Source organism: Electrophorus electricus, chromosome 2, assembly GCF_041902795.1.
Source record: "Electrophorus electricus isolate QZ-2024a chromosome 2, ASM4190279v1, whole genome shotgun sequence".
Classification (NCBI taxonomy): Eukaryota; Metazoa; Chordata; class Actinopteri; order Gymnotiformes; family Gymnotidae; genus Electrophorus; species Electrophorus electricus.
The window spans coordinates 23,383,844-23,398,358 of NC_137498.1; the positions used below are offsets into that span (position 1 = coordinate 23,383,844).

Sequence of the window (14,515 nt, forward strand, 5' to 3'; positions counted from 1 at the left end):
GGTCATAATGAACACTAAATAGAAATGTTCTATTTGTTGTATAGACAGACAAAAATAAAAGCCAATTAAAACAATAATCGTATTTGCGGATTAAGGCTTTCTTTGAGATGATGTCAACAACTCCATAATCCATTTAATTAGTAAATTCATGTATAGTTTCTGCCTTTTTTGTCATTTGAACATGCCAGTACTGCCTTCCAGAGCTACTGTTTCACTGCTGCCCTCCATCATAGAATTACCTTTTCTGGATGATTCTCTGGTTGTCAGTAGGGTTGAGATTAGGGGATGATGGTGGCTGCATGTTGATTTATTTCACCTTTTATGCCCATAGCAACCTTGCAGAGAAGTCATTCTGACATCCTCAGGTGTCCTAAAGTGTCTTATCATTTTCCAGTATTCCACACCAAAAATTCCCAATGTCGGGAACAGGTTAGCTATCCAGAAATCCATCCATTTGAGCCATCCAGTGTAGCATGCAATTAATCTCTGCTAATAAAACTGTTTGAAAATTAGCCTTCATGTATTTCAAAGACCATTGCAAGTGTTTGTCTTTGTGAGCTTTGACCACAATGCAGCTTTTTGCACAACTGTCAGTGTCTGGAGGATTCAGCATCAAGAGGTTACTGAGACTTCAGAGACAACAGCACTTTGCATACCAACCTGCTGCTCAACAGTGGCTTTGTACAGTTGCCCTTTAATGTCTGACAGAAATGTTCCTTAATAAACCTTTATCTGACTGAATTAATCTGTGCCCTGTGCCTTTTGTGAAATATCAGTTGTTTTCATGCTTTTGAAAGACGATGTTCTTTCACACTTTTCATGTTTTGAAATATTTTTCTTGCTTTTGAACTGTGAGTTGTTCAATAACATGGAAGGGGTTATTAAGAGCGCTTTCCATTAACTACGATTACATGGCAAACTAAATAAGCAAACCTGTCTGAGCTTTGTCTAGGAAGATATTAGAAATAAAATGAACATTTTATTTGAAACACTAAAAACAAAATGATTACTGTATGGAAATCCTACTGCTGTCTCTTGTATAATCTGGAACACAGTAGTTATCTATTTTGGTTTTGTGTGGAGCAGCGGCCTGGAAAGAGGTTAGATCTGTGCAGGAATCTGCTGCTCTGAGGCAAGAAATACTGAAGATGAAGGTGATGATATACTCACGCAGAACTAGAGTAGGTGCTCTGTTCATGTTTGTATACCACATTCACAAACCATCCAACATTTGCCTGGATTCAACAAATAAAGCATAAAGAGGATTTAAATGAATGCTAGACATCTTTCTGTGTTATGCATGATAAATGCTAAACATGTAGGATAGAAGACCTTTGCTATGATTTTGCAAGCAAAGAGAAAGCAAAACTACCCCAACTCTGAGCTGGGCACTTAAAGAAGAAAAGTATCCTTGCAGTGTTGGAGGAACGATAATGTCAGGTGGGGTAAACTTCTAAACCTCCCGTCATCTTGATTGCAAGAGTGAGGCTGCTTCCAGGTATCGAATGCAAAGCTGCAAACAGACGGATAGCTGCACCAACAGGCACCAGCTGAACCTTCCAGATGTGGAGGCAGCGGTGTCAAAGAAGCGTCAGGCACAGCATGGGATGTGATGCAGTGCAGCAGCCATCGCCCTGCCGACAAGTCTGACCACCTGTCATGTCATCCAAAAGGAGCAAACAGCCATCAAGAGCCCAACTGCCCAAAAGCTCAGGAAGAAAAGCAGCCTACAAGTCCAGTGGTGAGAGTACTATGGCATGGAGGAACATGACAAACAGTGGGGGAAGGGCTGAAGGATGGTAGGATACCAAGTCCATCTCCAATACTATCTTGCCATCCCAGCTTGCTGTCAGCAAGGTCACAAGGGTGGACTTTGTTATGGACATGGACAGTGGGACAGGGTAGATCTCTGGCACAGCTGACCCTTGCAAAATGCTTCACCGCAATAGGAACCTGCTATTGTTTAAGATTTTAAAATCTCTTGCCTTTTCTAAATAGCCCTGGCAAGGATATTGGTCAGAATCAGGGGATAAATATATAGGCTATCCCACTCCTGCCTTTGCAGGTTTAGTTTATAAGGGGACTGGTTTGATATTCCTGAAGAGCATTAAAACAATGCTGTCTTTGTATATTGCCTAGTTTACTGAACACTACACTAGTGTCAGAAATGGGAGATTAAAAGAAGATGGCAAATGTAAAAACTTACTGATCAAATATGAAGTCATACTGCTGAACATTTTAAATATTGAACACAACCTGTCCCATGTTATTGTTGACCCCAAAGTCATGATTATTGGTCAAGCTTCAACATTAATCAAAATAACTGGCCAAAGATCATGCATCTTAGCACCCAGAACACTAGATTAAAGATGCACAACATTTAGCACAATGAGATTTTCAATTTGCCCGTTACTGTTTTCAGAATACACCAGATGGTTGATGACTGCCTGGTTTTTGCACATTACGTGTGACGTGTAGGAGTATGTTTGACTTCACACTCAAGAATGAATGGGAGGCAGAAAAAGTGCAGTCAGAACTCTTTATTGTCAACCGTCATTTTGTCAGTAGCAGAAGTGCATGTGTGAAAGAGTACCAGTATGTGAGAGCGCTTTAAATCTTGTTGAAAGCTGCTACGTCTACACTCTGGACCTGCAAAGAAAAGTGTGCTCTGGTAAAGGCTACGATAGTAACAGTGCTATTATGTAAATATACACATGTATAGGCACATGCAGGGATATGCATTCCTTTGCTGCACTTACGTAATCCTCAAATTTGGTAATTTCTTCTTCCAGCAGGTCTGTTCCGACCTTGTCGTCCTCAACCACGCAGTTGATCTGCAGCTTTTTAATACCGTAACCAACGGGGACCAGTTTGGAGGCTCCCCACAGCAACCCATCAACTTTTACTGAGCGCACACACTCCTCCAGTTTCGCCATATCGGTCTCGTCGTCCCACTGCACAACACACATACAGGGACAGGGAGTGAGAGGTCAGGCAAGTAAAAGGCAAATCTCTCTCTCTATAATCTGGTGCATGATTGCATGGTTGGTCAACTGTGTTCATGTGATATCAAAATTTACTGGCTGTTGATCTTATAGACTCAGATCACATAGGAAGGCCAAGTTTGTCACTTCCTTGTAGTAAAGCCAGAAACTGTACGAATTTATCAATACTGCTTGCATACACAATGGTCAGTGCTTTCCCTTTTCTGGGACACCTGATTCAACTCATCACCCAGTCATCAAGCTCCTGTTGAGCTGAACCAGGTAGATTGCCTGAATCAGGCATTCCCATCCTTTTTTCTTGACTACTGATTGTAAAACCGACAAATGTACAATAAATCAATTGCAAATAAGAGACAAACAGAACAGAAATGTTAAAGGGCATGACCATCTAAAGTGGTGTGTAAAGTCTCTAGTCAGGGGGATCGTACAGGCTTGACGTCCAATAGGATGGAGGATTTGGCGATGAGGGCAGGTTTCTTGGCCTTTTTGGCGGCGTATTCCTGCAGCCGCTGCTCTTTGATCCGCTCAGCCTCCTCATCCACCTCGTCATCACTGCCAAACAAGTCAAAGTCATCCTCCTCCTGATCTTCATCTTCATTTTTTGCTGGATGTGCTGGAGGGGTTTTCTGTGGAGTCAGAGAGGCTTTCTGTGAGCAATTAGCAGCATAGATGGTGCGAGGACATGCTGGAATGTCTGGTCTGTGGGAGATCACGAGGTTTGTTTGTCTACTCACGTTAGGAGCAGTTCCATTAACTGCTGGTGCAGGGGTCACTGGCCGCTTTTCCAGGATATACACTCGACTCTCCAGTTTTGAAAGAGCAGAACGCAATTCCTCCACCACTGGGCCAGAGGGTCAGGAGAGAAAGAGAGTGAGAATGGATATGCACTTATGGCTAAAATCATGTGGACACCCCACCTAATATTTCAGTTAAATGTGTTTTAGCCACACCCACTGCTATCAGGTGTCAAGCAAGCGTACAATACCTAGAACCTAATGCTGGTAATAGAATGGGGTGTACTGGAGAGCTCAGCCACTTAACTGTTGTCATAAGATGCCACAAGTAAGTCAAATTTTGGCCCCCTTAGATCTGCCGTGGTCAAGCGTAAGAGTTATTATTGTCGAAAGAAAATGTCTAGGGACAACAACAGCTAAGCCACTAAACAGATCAACCAAACTCACAGAGAAGGGCCATGAAGTGTGAGAGTGAAGTGCATAATTTTGTCCTCCATTAAGTTGCTCACTACAGAGTTCCAAACTGCATCTGGAAGTAACAGTAACAAAAGAACTGCACGTAGTCTGCTTCAAGAATTGGGTTTCTATGGCCGAGCAGCTGTACACAAACCTAAGATCAGGAGCATAGTTTGCCTGCGACTCCACCTCCATATTCACATTCATGGTTTTGGAATGGGATGTCCATATAGGTGTGATGGCCAGGTGTCCACATATTTTGGCCATATAGTGTAATAGAAACAGCAGAGAACCAGAACCTGGATACACACCCACACACCTCACCTTTGTGTAGACTCTGGTTCTCCAATTCCAGATTCTTCATCCGTGTGAGGAGTTCTCCCTGTTCAGCACTACTGCTTCCTGCAGTCTGAATGAACAGACGCACACACTTGAAAAAGTGTCACTGAATGGTCAAATTCCAATAGCTGAAGCATAAACAAATGCTACCTGTTGCTTTTGTATTTAGCAATACAAGGAGACAAAGACACACATGCACACAGTATAAATAAAGAAAACTAATTAACTAATTACACACACCACACACATTGGGCTCTCACACACAAAGACGGCAAGTTACGATAAACAACTAAATAGAAATCTGTTTTTCTGTTTTTCTTCTTCTTTATAAGCACAGCACTTCTTGGATGTTCAATTTGGCTTGTGTGAAGTGACTACTGGGAGCAAAACTCACAATACAGCACCACTGGGCATGAACAACAAACTGCATGCACAAGAGGCGAAGGTAAGAGGATCCAGAAACCAAAACACAGCACACACAAACAGGTTCCACTTAATGGGAACCAAGTGTTCTCAGACAGGCAACAGGTAAATCTGTCACTCCGGTCTCTCACATATACACACACACACTTACAGTGGCGCTGTGGGAGGGGTTTTGGGGTTTATGGGCAGAGCTTCTAGTTGGCCTTAAGGTTGTCTTCAACTGAGGGAGAGAAGCCATGTGAAGGTATAGCAGAGAGAACATGCGACCCAGAGGGAGCCAAAGGTAAACAGCGCTGACAAAGACAAATCATACTCACACTCGTGCTGACGAAGACAAATCACACTCGCGCTGCCGAGTACATTTTCACCCATCCTCCTCACACTCATACAAGGTCATAGAGGCAGACACAGAGACGTGTCATATTTAACTCTGCAGTTGTGGTTCATAACTCACTCACCCCAGCGAGGGACTTCTGGATGTTCTCTCGTGCCCTGGCGATATCCTGGAGAATACTATTTGCTCCGGAGTCCTGCTTTTTTAAAAAGAAGGTGAGGGAGGCACCGTGTTTAAGCTTGAGACAATTCTTGAGTCAATGTGTGTGTAGACACACGCTAGAGTGGACTGTGAGCATACCTGTGCTGGGGGTGCGGGGCCATTCTTCCTCTCGTAGAACCTTCGCTCAGCCTCGTCGTACCGAGGTTTGTCAAACCAGATCCTCTCGTGCGCCAAGAAGTCCACGCCAGGCATTCTACACACAGAGAACAGGGACACTGGATACAAACCCACATAAGCCAATGGCACTGCATACTCGTGTCTTGAGCATCACCTCTATGTATCCAAATCACATAGTGGTATAAACAAACCATATAAACATAAACTGAGAAAATGAGGTTTAACAAACTGATGACAAAAACAACAAAACAGCAAAAGGAACTTCTGAACATGGCTGTAAGGGAGGCAAAACATAAGAATGAATAAAGTCACATGGTATGTAATGTGGAAAGGAATCAATGAGAAAAGAAGAGAAAAATGTGAATGGGAGTCAGGTCACTGCATGAAATCTAATGAGAGCTCTGTATGTGTGTGTGATATGGGTTCAATTTATTGTGAGTGTATTAAGTATATAGAGCAACAAGTCATACTTCAGTGATGAGCTAAAATGGCCTATAGCAGTTTGGCTGGTTTTGGTTGCAATAGTTTCGTAGAAACGAGTCTCCGCCTCCATATAACGACTGCGGTCTAGCCACACCCTTTCACTGTCAGCATGCAGGAAATGACACCAAAATGTGCCAGACTCTTTCTTGACGGCATCACGAGGTTTCTCCTCCTCGGCTTGGTCGTGTTTGGCTTCCTTCGGTAGGGTGCCCTTCATGTTCTCAAGGTCTGCTTGCTGTTCACTGACAGCAATGGGCTTGCAGTGGAGCTCATTCTCACAGTACAGGTTCTGATAAAAACTTGCTTCTGCTCTGTCATATAGAGACTTCTGAAGCCACACCCCCTGAAGCAGTGCAGGCAAGAAGGGCAGGCCATTTATTGGTCTGGATGCAGGGGTGTGAGGAGTTGGGGTTTGGGATAAGTAGCCCTCGTCATATAATGCATTGGAGGATGGGCTATTAGGTAATAATTGGAGAAAGCTTGGAGTGTTCAGTGAATTTCCCTGTTTGGGATGCTGAGCTACAAAATGACTTTCAGCTTGGTCAAAGAGAGGCTTGTTCACCCAGACAGTCTGCACCATGTGATGGCAGGCCTCCTGATCCCCATGGTGACAGGCTCCCTTGTTTCTCTGGGAAGCTGAGTTCCAGGTACTTGCAGGTGATGCGGTTCCATTCTGACGCTCCTGCAGTCTTGTGTAGTATTGGCTCTCGGCTCTCTCGTACACGCTGCAGTCGAACCACACAGCAGCGCACTCTGAGAGTAGGTCCTGCGTCACCCCGCTGGACAGGTGGCCTGCAGTGACCTCTGCGGTCACACAGTCAGAACGGCTTGCAGAAATCTTGGGCTGATCCACATCGCAATTTACCAGACTCCTCTGAGGCATGGTCTTGTGTCCAGAACAGAGGGAAAGTGGGAAGGAACAGAAAACAGAAGGAGAGGGAAGAGAACCAGAGTGACGGGCACTAAAATATTAGTAACAAAGATTTTTAAAAAACAAGAGGCACATATGCAGAGTCAGGCAAAGCGAAGGCATGCAAAGACACTGGGCTGTGAAATGTAACTCCAATGTGTTGATTCCATGCTCTTTGCCTCGACAGGAAGACATGCGGGAAGATGAAAAATATGATGCATTGCAGAGGTGACAGAAGCGCAAGAAGTGTTCAGAACACAAAAGGTGCCTCCCAGTGTAGTAGTAATCCTGCACCAGTTTTCCCTGTCTTAACAGCTCACACAGCTCATTACCAAACTCATCAAACTCATGAAGACAGTGGGAAGCTCAAGGTTACTACTGAACTAGGAATGAGAAAGGGAAGAGGTGGAACACATCTGGGCCTAAACAGCCAGTTATTATGTAATGGTAGCATTCTGACCATTCATGCACTCAATGTGCAGTCTACAGGTTGAAGAGATACTGACAAAATATACTAACTTACCTTTGGTAGCAAGTAACAATAACAGCCAAACAAATGGTCCTAATGGGAATTTAGTTTGTTCTTTTCACACAGGCAGCATCAGGAAATAAATCATATTTCAACTTGAAATTGATTTTTTTACGGTTTGAGAATAAGTGTAAACAGGCATCAAACTGGATTTTGTGTTTTATTGATAGGAGAACAGAAATAGTATATTTCGAATATTAAAGTTAAAAAGTTAACGGAACCAAAGGTCACCGACGAAACCACTGACGTGTGTCAAATACTACATGGGAACTACATACGCCAGTGCCTCAATCACGCTACCCAAGGTAGCTACTAGACTAGCGAATAAAAAATTCAGCTAGGCTTATATGTCCAAACAACATGTTGTGATTATATTCGCGGGTCAGAATAAAGGCAAGTAGGGGTTCGTTTAAAACAGGAAATAATCCTTCATTCTGCCTTCATACCTAACCGAGAATGTTAGCTGACTGATGCTAGCTGTCTAGCTAGCATGGCTTAGTGGTGAAGAGCTAGGTTATCTGAATATCTTGTCACACTACGCTTCACGTTACAAGAAAATGCATGAACCACTACGGTGTTTCCTTGAGGGGAAAAAAGGTTTTTATCGTTTTCATCTTTTTTTTGCCAAAAAAAAAAAAATGACATCGTCATAGCTATCTTAGGCTCGCTAACGTTAGCCAACTGGTGTTTCCTTTTATTGTAGACATTTCAGTATGCCGGCAAGATTAATTGGGATTAAGAGACCGCCTTGTCTTAAGACATTGGAAATACAAATAGTACCATGAATTCATGATATATAAACTGACGATATACCCTCGACCCCAATGACGGAGAGCATTACTCACTTTTCGGTGATTTACTGGAAATCCAGTCAGGAGTCTCGAGCCTGACCAAGACAGTTACAGAATAGAGCTTGGAGTCCGGGCGTGACCACTCATTACAGTTTACAGGGGCTGGTGCAATTAAACGGAAAATCAAAAATGTCTCTATAGTCAAATATGACACGCGTGCGCTTCTACATCATGTTTTCAACTATACTGTTATTTACATGAACCGCTGTCGTAAAAACAACATTTAGTGTTTGCTTTACACACCGCCTCATACGTGGTATAGTCCTTCTCATGATTTCACCGCGACTGCGCAGTTATAACGCAATTCAAGCAGGAAATGCGTTTTAAAAAGTGCATTTCAGGTTTGTCTCCTGGTCGAGGAGGGCCCATTGCACTTTACGTTGTACACAAAATTCAAGCGAAGAACACGTCATCAGCAGCTGTTTATTTTGAGGTAATTATGCACAACTTTAATGGGTTGGGTCCTCTGACTTATGTGTATACTTTCTCAAAGGCATAAGTCACTGTAACAGCGCTCTTTGGAAAAATATCTGCACTGCGCTTTTATTTAAAAAGAAAGGTAGGAGAAATGTGATTGGGTGCGAACATTTAATTGAACTGCATTATCTGTGCACAGGATATGCAATCTCATGACACTTCTCATTTCTTGTGTGATTGGACATTCTGCATAGATAACAGAACAATTTCCACATTTCTTGTTTCACTGCCTTTCTGTCCTCTTGCCTGTACCTTTTGTCATGCAGGCCTCAAACATTCATGCTCCTACGTTACCTCCATCTTCCTCACACACTAGCATCTTATTCAGTCTCTCCCTTTGTTATCTCACTTCTGCACAACTCCCTCTCCAGGCATGTTGCTCCACCTGTTCCTTGCCTCTTGGCTACTTGCGCCCCAGCTCCCGTGCCCTTTCCGTGGCTGCCTCCACGGCATCCACGGTAGCCGCCCTGAGCCCCCCCTTTTCCAGTGCGTGAAGTCCATACGCCGTGGTCCCGCCAGGGGTACATACTTCTGCCCTCAGCTGTGCTGGGTGCTTCCCCGCGTCACGCAACAACAGTCCCGCACCCTGCCGGTCCAGTGCGGTGCTTCATTAGTAACCAAACAATCTGCTCCATTTACTGTATTTCTATGATACTTTTTGCTTATGTGGATGTACACAAGCATACCAGTATAGTCTGGGCTGCTATGCGTTGAGCTAGTGCACAGGGCATTCCCATTTTAACAGCTCCGTCAGCCAGGGCTTCAGCAAACACATACACCTGCTTGGCAAATCATACACACCTCTGTCAAACTCATGGCACATGCTAGTATCCCTGGATTGCTTCTATTATTTGCTTTAGAACAATATAACAATTATAGTATAACAACAATATAAACATTATAGTATAACATGGTCAATGATTATTTTGCTTCCTGCTAAAAATATCTATTATGTACTTTTGCACACTTGATCACCCATAATTTTTTTTGGTTCCTGTATACTCATGTCATTATGTATAGTATGGAACAGAGCTACTAAGGAAAGTGGAGCCCCTCTGTGCTGGACACTGAAGAGGGACCTTCCTGAGACAGGCACAACTCATATACTGTACATTTTAGAAGTATGTTTGTGCATATTTAAATTTTTAAATAAACAATATATAATTAATGTTAAAATTAATGGCCTTTTCACTCAAACACGTGACATTCTAAAAACAGTTTCAAATTAATCATAAAAAGTACTATAATAGTAAATGTACTATTTTAGTTTGTGAAACAAGAGTTCAGGTTTTGTTGCTTAGTGTAATATTTTCCTCATGTGAGCTTCATAATGATTAGACTCTAGTTCCACACACTACAGCAATCATACTCACAAAAGCCACGCCACTACCGCTCAGGCCCGTGTGGGCGTCAATCCAGGCTTCAGGCCCCACCTCCACCAATCCGCAGGGTGAGAGGAGGTTCTTTAGCAGAGCTCCTGTCTCCTGACTGGCCCCTGCTCCACAGGCCAGGAGCATAGCTCCCTCCTGAAGCATGCACGGAAGGTTTGGCATCATGCGCATTACACACAATCCACCCGGCAATAGCTACCAAGAGAAAGAAGATGAAATGATGACTGAAGCACAGTCCAGTGACACAAAGGGTGCAATGAGTAGTGATGAACAGGTCACTGAAATAATCATGTAAAATGACATGCTTTCATACCTGCTCAAGTGTTTCCAGGGTGATCCCAGCTGCCATGGAGACAAGGATGTGTTGTGGGGTGACATGCTTTGAGACACTATTAAGGACTGTGGAGACGAAGTGTGGTTTGACTGCAAGGAAGACCAGACGTGAGCGCTGAACCACTTCCTCATTTGAGTGTGTGACTGCAACTCCCATGACCTACTGGGACAATCACATGATCAAATATGTTGGATGCCAAAATATGGAATAGATAGATCATTAAAGAGATAAGGCAATCTTCAAAGACAATCTTCTACATCACAGAACACCTTCCCACATCTGCTTAAAATAGCTCAGACTGGACTGAGAAAGCTAGCATTGACCAGTTGATATCACTAATCTGGAATCCATGATCACTGTTAAAGATATAAAATATGTGTAATGACACCTTAAAACTGGCCCTCATACCTTGAAAATCAGAAAACAATATAATTCTAATGTTTATGCACAGAGTACAGGTGTGTGCTCAGGCATGTGTGATATACCTGGAAACGAGGAAAATTGTTTTTGGATGGAGCACTGACTATCACGTTAGAGGGGACAACTTCGTCTAGCAATAAAAAACAAACAAACACATAGGATAAAAAAAAACCCAGCATGGTTCTTACAAAATAATATGAAAGTATATTTTATACATTTTGGGGGGACTACAATCTAAGACATAGGTGATCGAGTCGTTTAAGCATTCCTGATTTAGTTTCCCTTCATAACTGATTATGTTCTCTAGCTGGCTTGTGAATCATACGTTTAGAAGTGAGCGCATGATTTATCAGTTTTTCTGTTAAACAATCTAATTAAGCATCTGTTAAGCGTCTAATTTCTTAACAGAGATACATACGGCACTAAGGTGATTAGATGCACAGGTTAGCTAGCATTACCTGATTTAAGGATCCCCTGGGCTATACCAAAAGCCATGTTTCCTGCACCAATAAACCCAATCTTCAACTGATGCAATTCGTCCATGGTATCCTGAAGAAAAAGTATCTTTTATGTCACATTTTCAGCTAACCTTTATCATATTTTCTATCTGACCGCATGCACAGTTGGCCAAGAGTGTTACTGTTGATTGTCAAATGCAAAATCAAGATTTACCGTTAGCGTATTTACAACAGTAGATGTTTATAAAGTGTCTGTTTGTTGTAATGTACACTCTTCTGTGTAAAAAATAATAATAAAGTCTTAAGGAATAACTATGCTATAATGTGTAGTTACACAGGAGGAAAAAAAATTATCGGACAGAATTGACGCACAGCATTCTTCTTCTGCGAAACCAAACAGCGAAGACATCGCCACCTGCTGTACAGGAGCCAAAAACTGCAATCTGTAGTATCAATCTGAGCAGATGTTATGAAAGCATATCAGTACCAAATGAAAATAAAGTACGCAAAATTGCAGTCTAATCCTAAATTTGAATGTAAATATTCCAAACATACATGCAAGTTTGAACTCAAAATTAAAATTAAATAATTCCATTTACATTTTCAATTTTGTTGACTTCTTTTGATATTTCATTTACACAGACATTTGGGATGCTTTATGAGTAGCTTTGTTTGAATTAAAATGTATTTCACAATTTGAGTTAATATTCGACAATCGTCAAAATTACTTTCGATGGCTCAGTTGGTAGAGCGGAGGACTGTAGAGGTTTAAAGTAATCCTTAGGCTCGAAGGACGACTCTGTCTCATTTTTATAAGTCGCTCTGGATAAGAGCGTCTGCTAAATTCCATAAATGTGAGTGTAAATTATTATATTTTCATCTTCATGGGCTTTCACCTCAGTCAGCCAATCTGATTCCACAGTTTTCTACCTCAGCCAGCCAATAAGGATGGGGCTATAGCATATTGAGTAAAACAGGTGACGTTTTTGAAAGATGGTGGTTGAGAAGCTCATTAGAATATTTTTAATTTTGAGTTCAAACTTGCATGTATGAAGGGAATATTTAAATTTAAATGTAGGATTACATTGCCATTTTGCGTGTTACATGTTCATTTTAATTTTGGTACTGATATACCTCCATAGTTTGTGAGCTGGCCACTTTTATTGACACAATTTATTCATTTATTTATTTTCTGTTAACCTGAAATAGTTTGTGTATCCTGCGAGTTTGAGGGTGCAGCACAGTATTATTTGTTCCTAGGATTGTACTCTTCTGGTTTGAGATCGACGTAGTCATTCCAGATATCTGTTGCAGCCACTCCATGTATGTGTGTCTCCATATACAAAGGCTTTCTATTCATGTATGTGCCGTAATCAAGGAAAAGAGATGTGAAAGGGAAAACTACAAAAATGATGATGACAAAAGATATTCTGAGTTAATGCCATCTTTAATGTATGGCCAGACAGTCTGCATCAGCCAAAGTAACTAAAATACGGTATGCTTTCTCAAAACAGTTGTGGTAATCTGCGAATCATTTGGCATTAAATTGATTTCTGTGTGAATGCCTGTGATCTAATCCCCAAGCGAATGACAACAGGTAAATGCAGACATAAAACCACACACATTAACAGTCACATTACAGGACAAATATTTTAAGTGATCAAGGTTTTATTTATGTATTCGCCACTTCGTTAGGAACTTAATAAAAATGGGCGTGACCCCAGTTTCCTCTCTGAACAGTCTTAATTATATGTGGCATATGTTCCATGAGTTGGAAACAATCTCTAATGATTTTGGTCCATAGTGACAAGTGCATTGTCATGTAATTGCTGCAGATTTATCAGCTGCACACTCATGTTGCTGCAAATTTCCTTTTCTAACCCAAAGGTGCTCTACAGGATTCAGATCTGGTGACTCGGGAGGCCACTGAAGAACATCACAAAATCAGTCAGAGATGACTCAGGCTTTGTGACATTATCACACTTGTAGTTGTTAAATGATAACATGTCGATATAAAGTTATCAGAAATAGTTAGCCCGTGGCATTAAAACAAGGCATTAAAACAAGTTGGTATTAGGGGGCTCAATTTGTGCCAAGAAAACTCTCTCAGCACTATTAAAAATAAATTCTAACCTCACCATCTGCAAATCAAAACACAATTTAAGTTCACGGGGAATTCCCATTTTAACAGCTCCATCAGCCAGTACTTCAGCAAACACATACACCTGCTTGGCAAATTATACACACCTCTGTCAGAGACCAGAAAATGTGTTTCCAAGTTTCACGTCTAGTTTTGGAGAGTCGGTGCCTCAGATAGCTGAAAGGAATAGAACTCAATGCAATGTGCTTTTCTTATAGCCTACCTTCCTCAAGGTTCAATAGCTTGTATGTCCTGTGATGTTTTTGTGCTCACTTAATAGTGAGCACAAAAATAGTGGCCATTTGAGTTAGCATAACCCTTCCTGTCAACATAAACACATCTGAGGTTATTTCATCCTAGAACAGCAGTCACTGAAATACTCAAACCATCTCATATACCCAAATCTGGTGCCAATAACCTTTTTTCTCATGATTCTGATGTTTGATGTAAACATTGGGGGAAGCTCGTGATCTGTGTCTGTATGATATTAGTGGATAAAAGAGCAAGTGTACCTATGTGTACATGGTAGCTTGACCTCTTAAGAGCATTTTGGGGGACCTCAGAAGAAAAGTTTTTGAAGTTCATGAGACATGAAACTGGTTATAAAAGGAGACCCCAGTCCACTGTAAGTCAGATGGTTCACAAACATACTCAGTACTGCTGCAACTCTTCCTAGGAGTGGGCTTCCTGCAAAAATGCCAGGGAATTACCTCAAACCTGTGATGAAGATTCCTGAGATGCAGCAAAGGTTTGGCAGGCATCTCTCACACTTAACGTCAGTGTTCATGACTTTGCCACGAGAAACACACTGAACAAGGGTAGTGTCCTTGGGTAGTTATGATGGATGAACCTGGTGCTCTCTAGCAAGAAACATTCCTGCCCATTTTAAGTT

The 14,515-nt window shown here is 41.9% G+C and overlaps 2 protein-coding genes across 14 annotated transcripts; both read right to left on the reverse strand.

Annotated features, from left to right (window-relative positions):
* Nucleotides 1-2,525: 2,525 nt before the first annotated feature.
* Nucleotides 2,526-8,623, reverse strand: eef1db (eukaryotic translation elongation factor 1 delta b (guanine nucleotide exchange protein)). 10 transcript variants are annotated; one of them, XM_027000476.3, is made up of 11 exons: nucleotides 8,398-8,623; nucleotides 7,547-7,606; nucleotides 6,101-6,999; nucleotides 5,592-5,706; nucleotides 5,416-5,487; nucleotides 5,109-5,177; nucleotides 4,520-4,604; nucleotides 3,740-3,846; nucleotides 3,434-3,631; nucleotides 2,760-2,954; nucleotides 2,526-2,649 (listed from the first exon to the last, which is right to left on the reverse strand). In XM_027000476.3, exons 3-11 carry the CDS (start codon nucleotides 6,994-6,996, stop codon nucleotides 2,611-2,613), a joined length of 1,776 nt encoding a protein of 591 aa, XP_026856277.2. In that variant the 5' UTR covers nucleotides 6,997-6,999; nucleotides 7,547-7,606; nucleotides 8,398-8,623; the 3' UTR covers nucleotides 2,526-2,610. The 10 variants fall into 10 exon arrangements, with proteins under 10 accessions (XP_026856277.2, XP_026856267.2, XP_081552182.1 ...); XM_027000466.3 differs by having other exon boundaries at nucleotides 5,416-5,490; XM_081696056.1 differs by having other exon boundaries at nucleotides 5,416-5,490; nucleotides 7,547-7,585; nucleotides 8,398-8,442.
* A 354-nt stretch (nucleotides 8,624-8,977) lies between these two features.
* Nucleotides 8,978-11,886, reverse strand: pycr3 (pyrroline-5-carboxylate reductase 3). Of its 4 annotated transcripts, none has more exons than XM_027000527.3 (7): nucleotides 11,698-11,886; nucleotides 11,484-11,574; nucleotides 11,091-11,155; nucleotides 10,585-10,764; nucleotides 10,254-10,466; nucleotides 9,567-9,662; nucleotides 8,978-9,466 (listed from the first exon to the last, which is right to left on the reverse strand). In XM_027000527.3, exons 2-7 carry the CDS (start codon nucleotides 11,566-11,568, stop codon nucleotides 9,284-9,286), a joined length of 822 nt encoding a protein of 273 aa, XP_026856328.2. In that variant the 5' UTR covers nucleotides 11,569-11,574; nucleotides 11,698-11,886; the 3' UTR covers nucleotides 8,978-9,283. The 4 variants fall into 4 exon arrangements, with proteins under 4 accessions (XP_026856328.2, XP_026856335.2, XP_026856342.1 ...); XM_027000534.3 differs by having other exon boundaries at nucleotides 9,567-9,659; nucleotides 11,698-11,885; XM_027000541.3 differs by lacking the exon at nucleotides 11,698-11,886 and having other exon boundaries at nucleotides 10,585-10,767; nucleotides 11,484-11,559.
* Between the last annotated feature and the right edge of the window lie 2,629 nt (nucleotides 11,887-14,515).

Coding starts and splice junctions, on each gene's coding strand:
- eef1db (XM_027000466.3), bottom strand. CDS start 6,996: ATGCCTCAGAGGAGTCTGGTAAATTGCGATGTGGATCAGCCCAAGATT. Junction 5,178..5,415: donor TCCAGAAGTCCCTCGCTGGG/GTGAGTGAGTTA, acceptor TCTCTCCCTCAG/TTGAAGACAACCTTAAGGCC. Junction 2,650..2,759: donor TTACCAAATTTGAGGATTAC/GTAAGTGCAGCA, acceptor TTTTCTTTGCAG/GTCCAGAGTGTAGACGTAGC.
- pycr3 (XM_027000527.3), bottom strand. CDS start 11,568: ATGGACGAATTGCATCAGTTGAAGATTGGGTTTATTGGTGCAGGAAAC. Junction 11,156..11,483: donor CCAGGGGATCCTTAAATCAG/GTAATGCTAGCT, acceptor TTTTATTGCTAG/ACGAAGTTGTCCCCTCTAAC. Junction 9,663..10,253: donor GCGGTAGTGGCGTGGCTTTT/GTGAGTATGATT, acceptor TGATTTGCCAAG/CAGGTGTATGTGTTTGCTGA.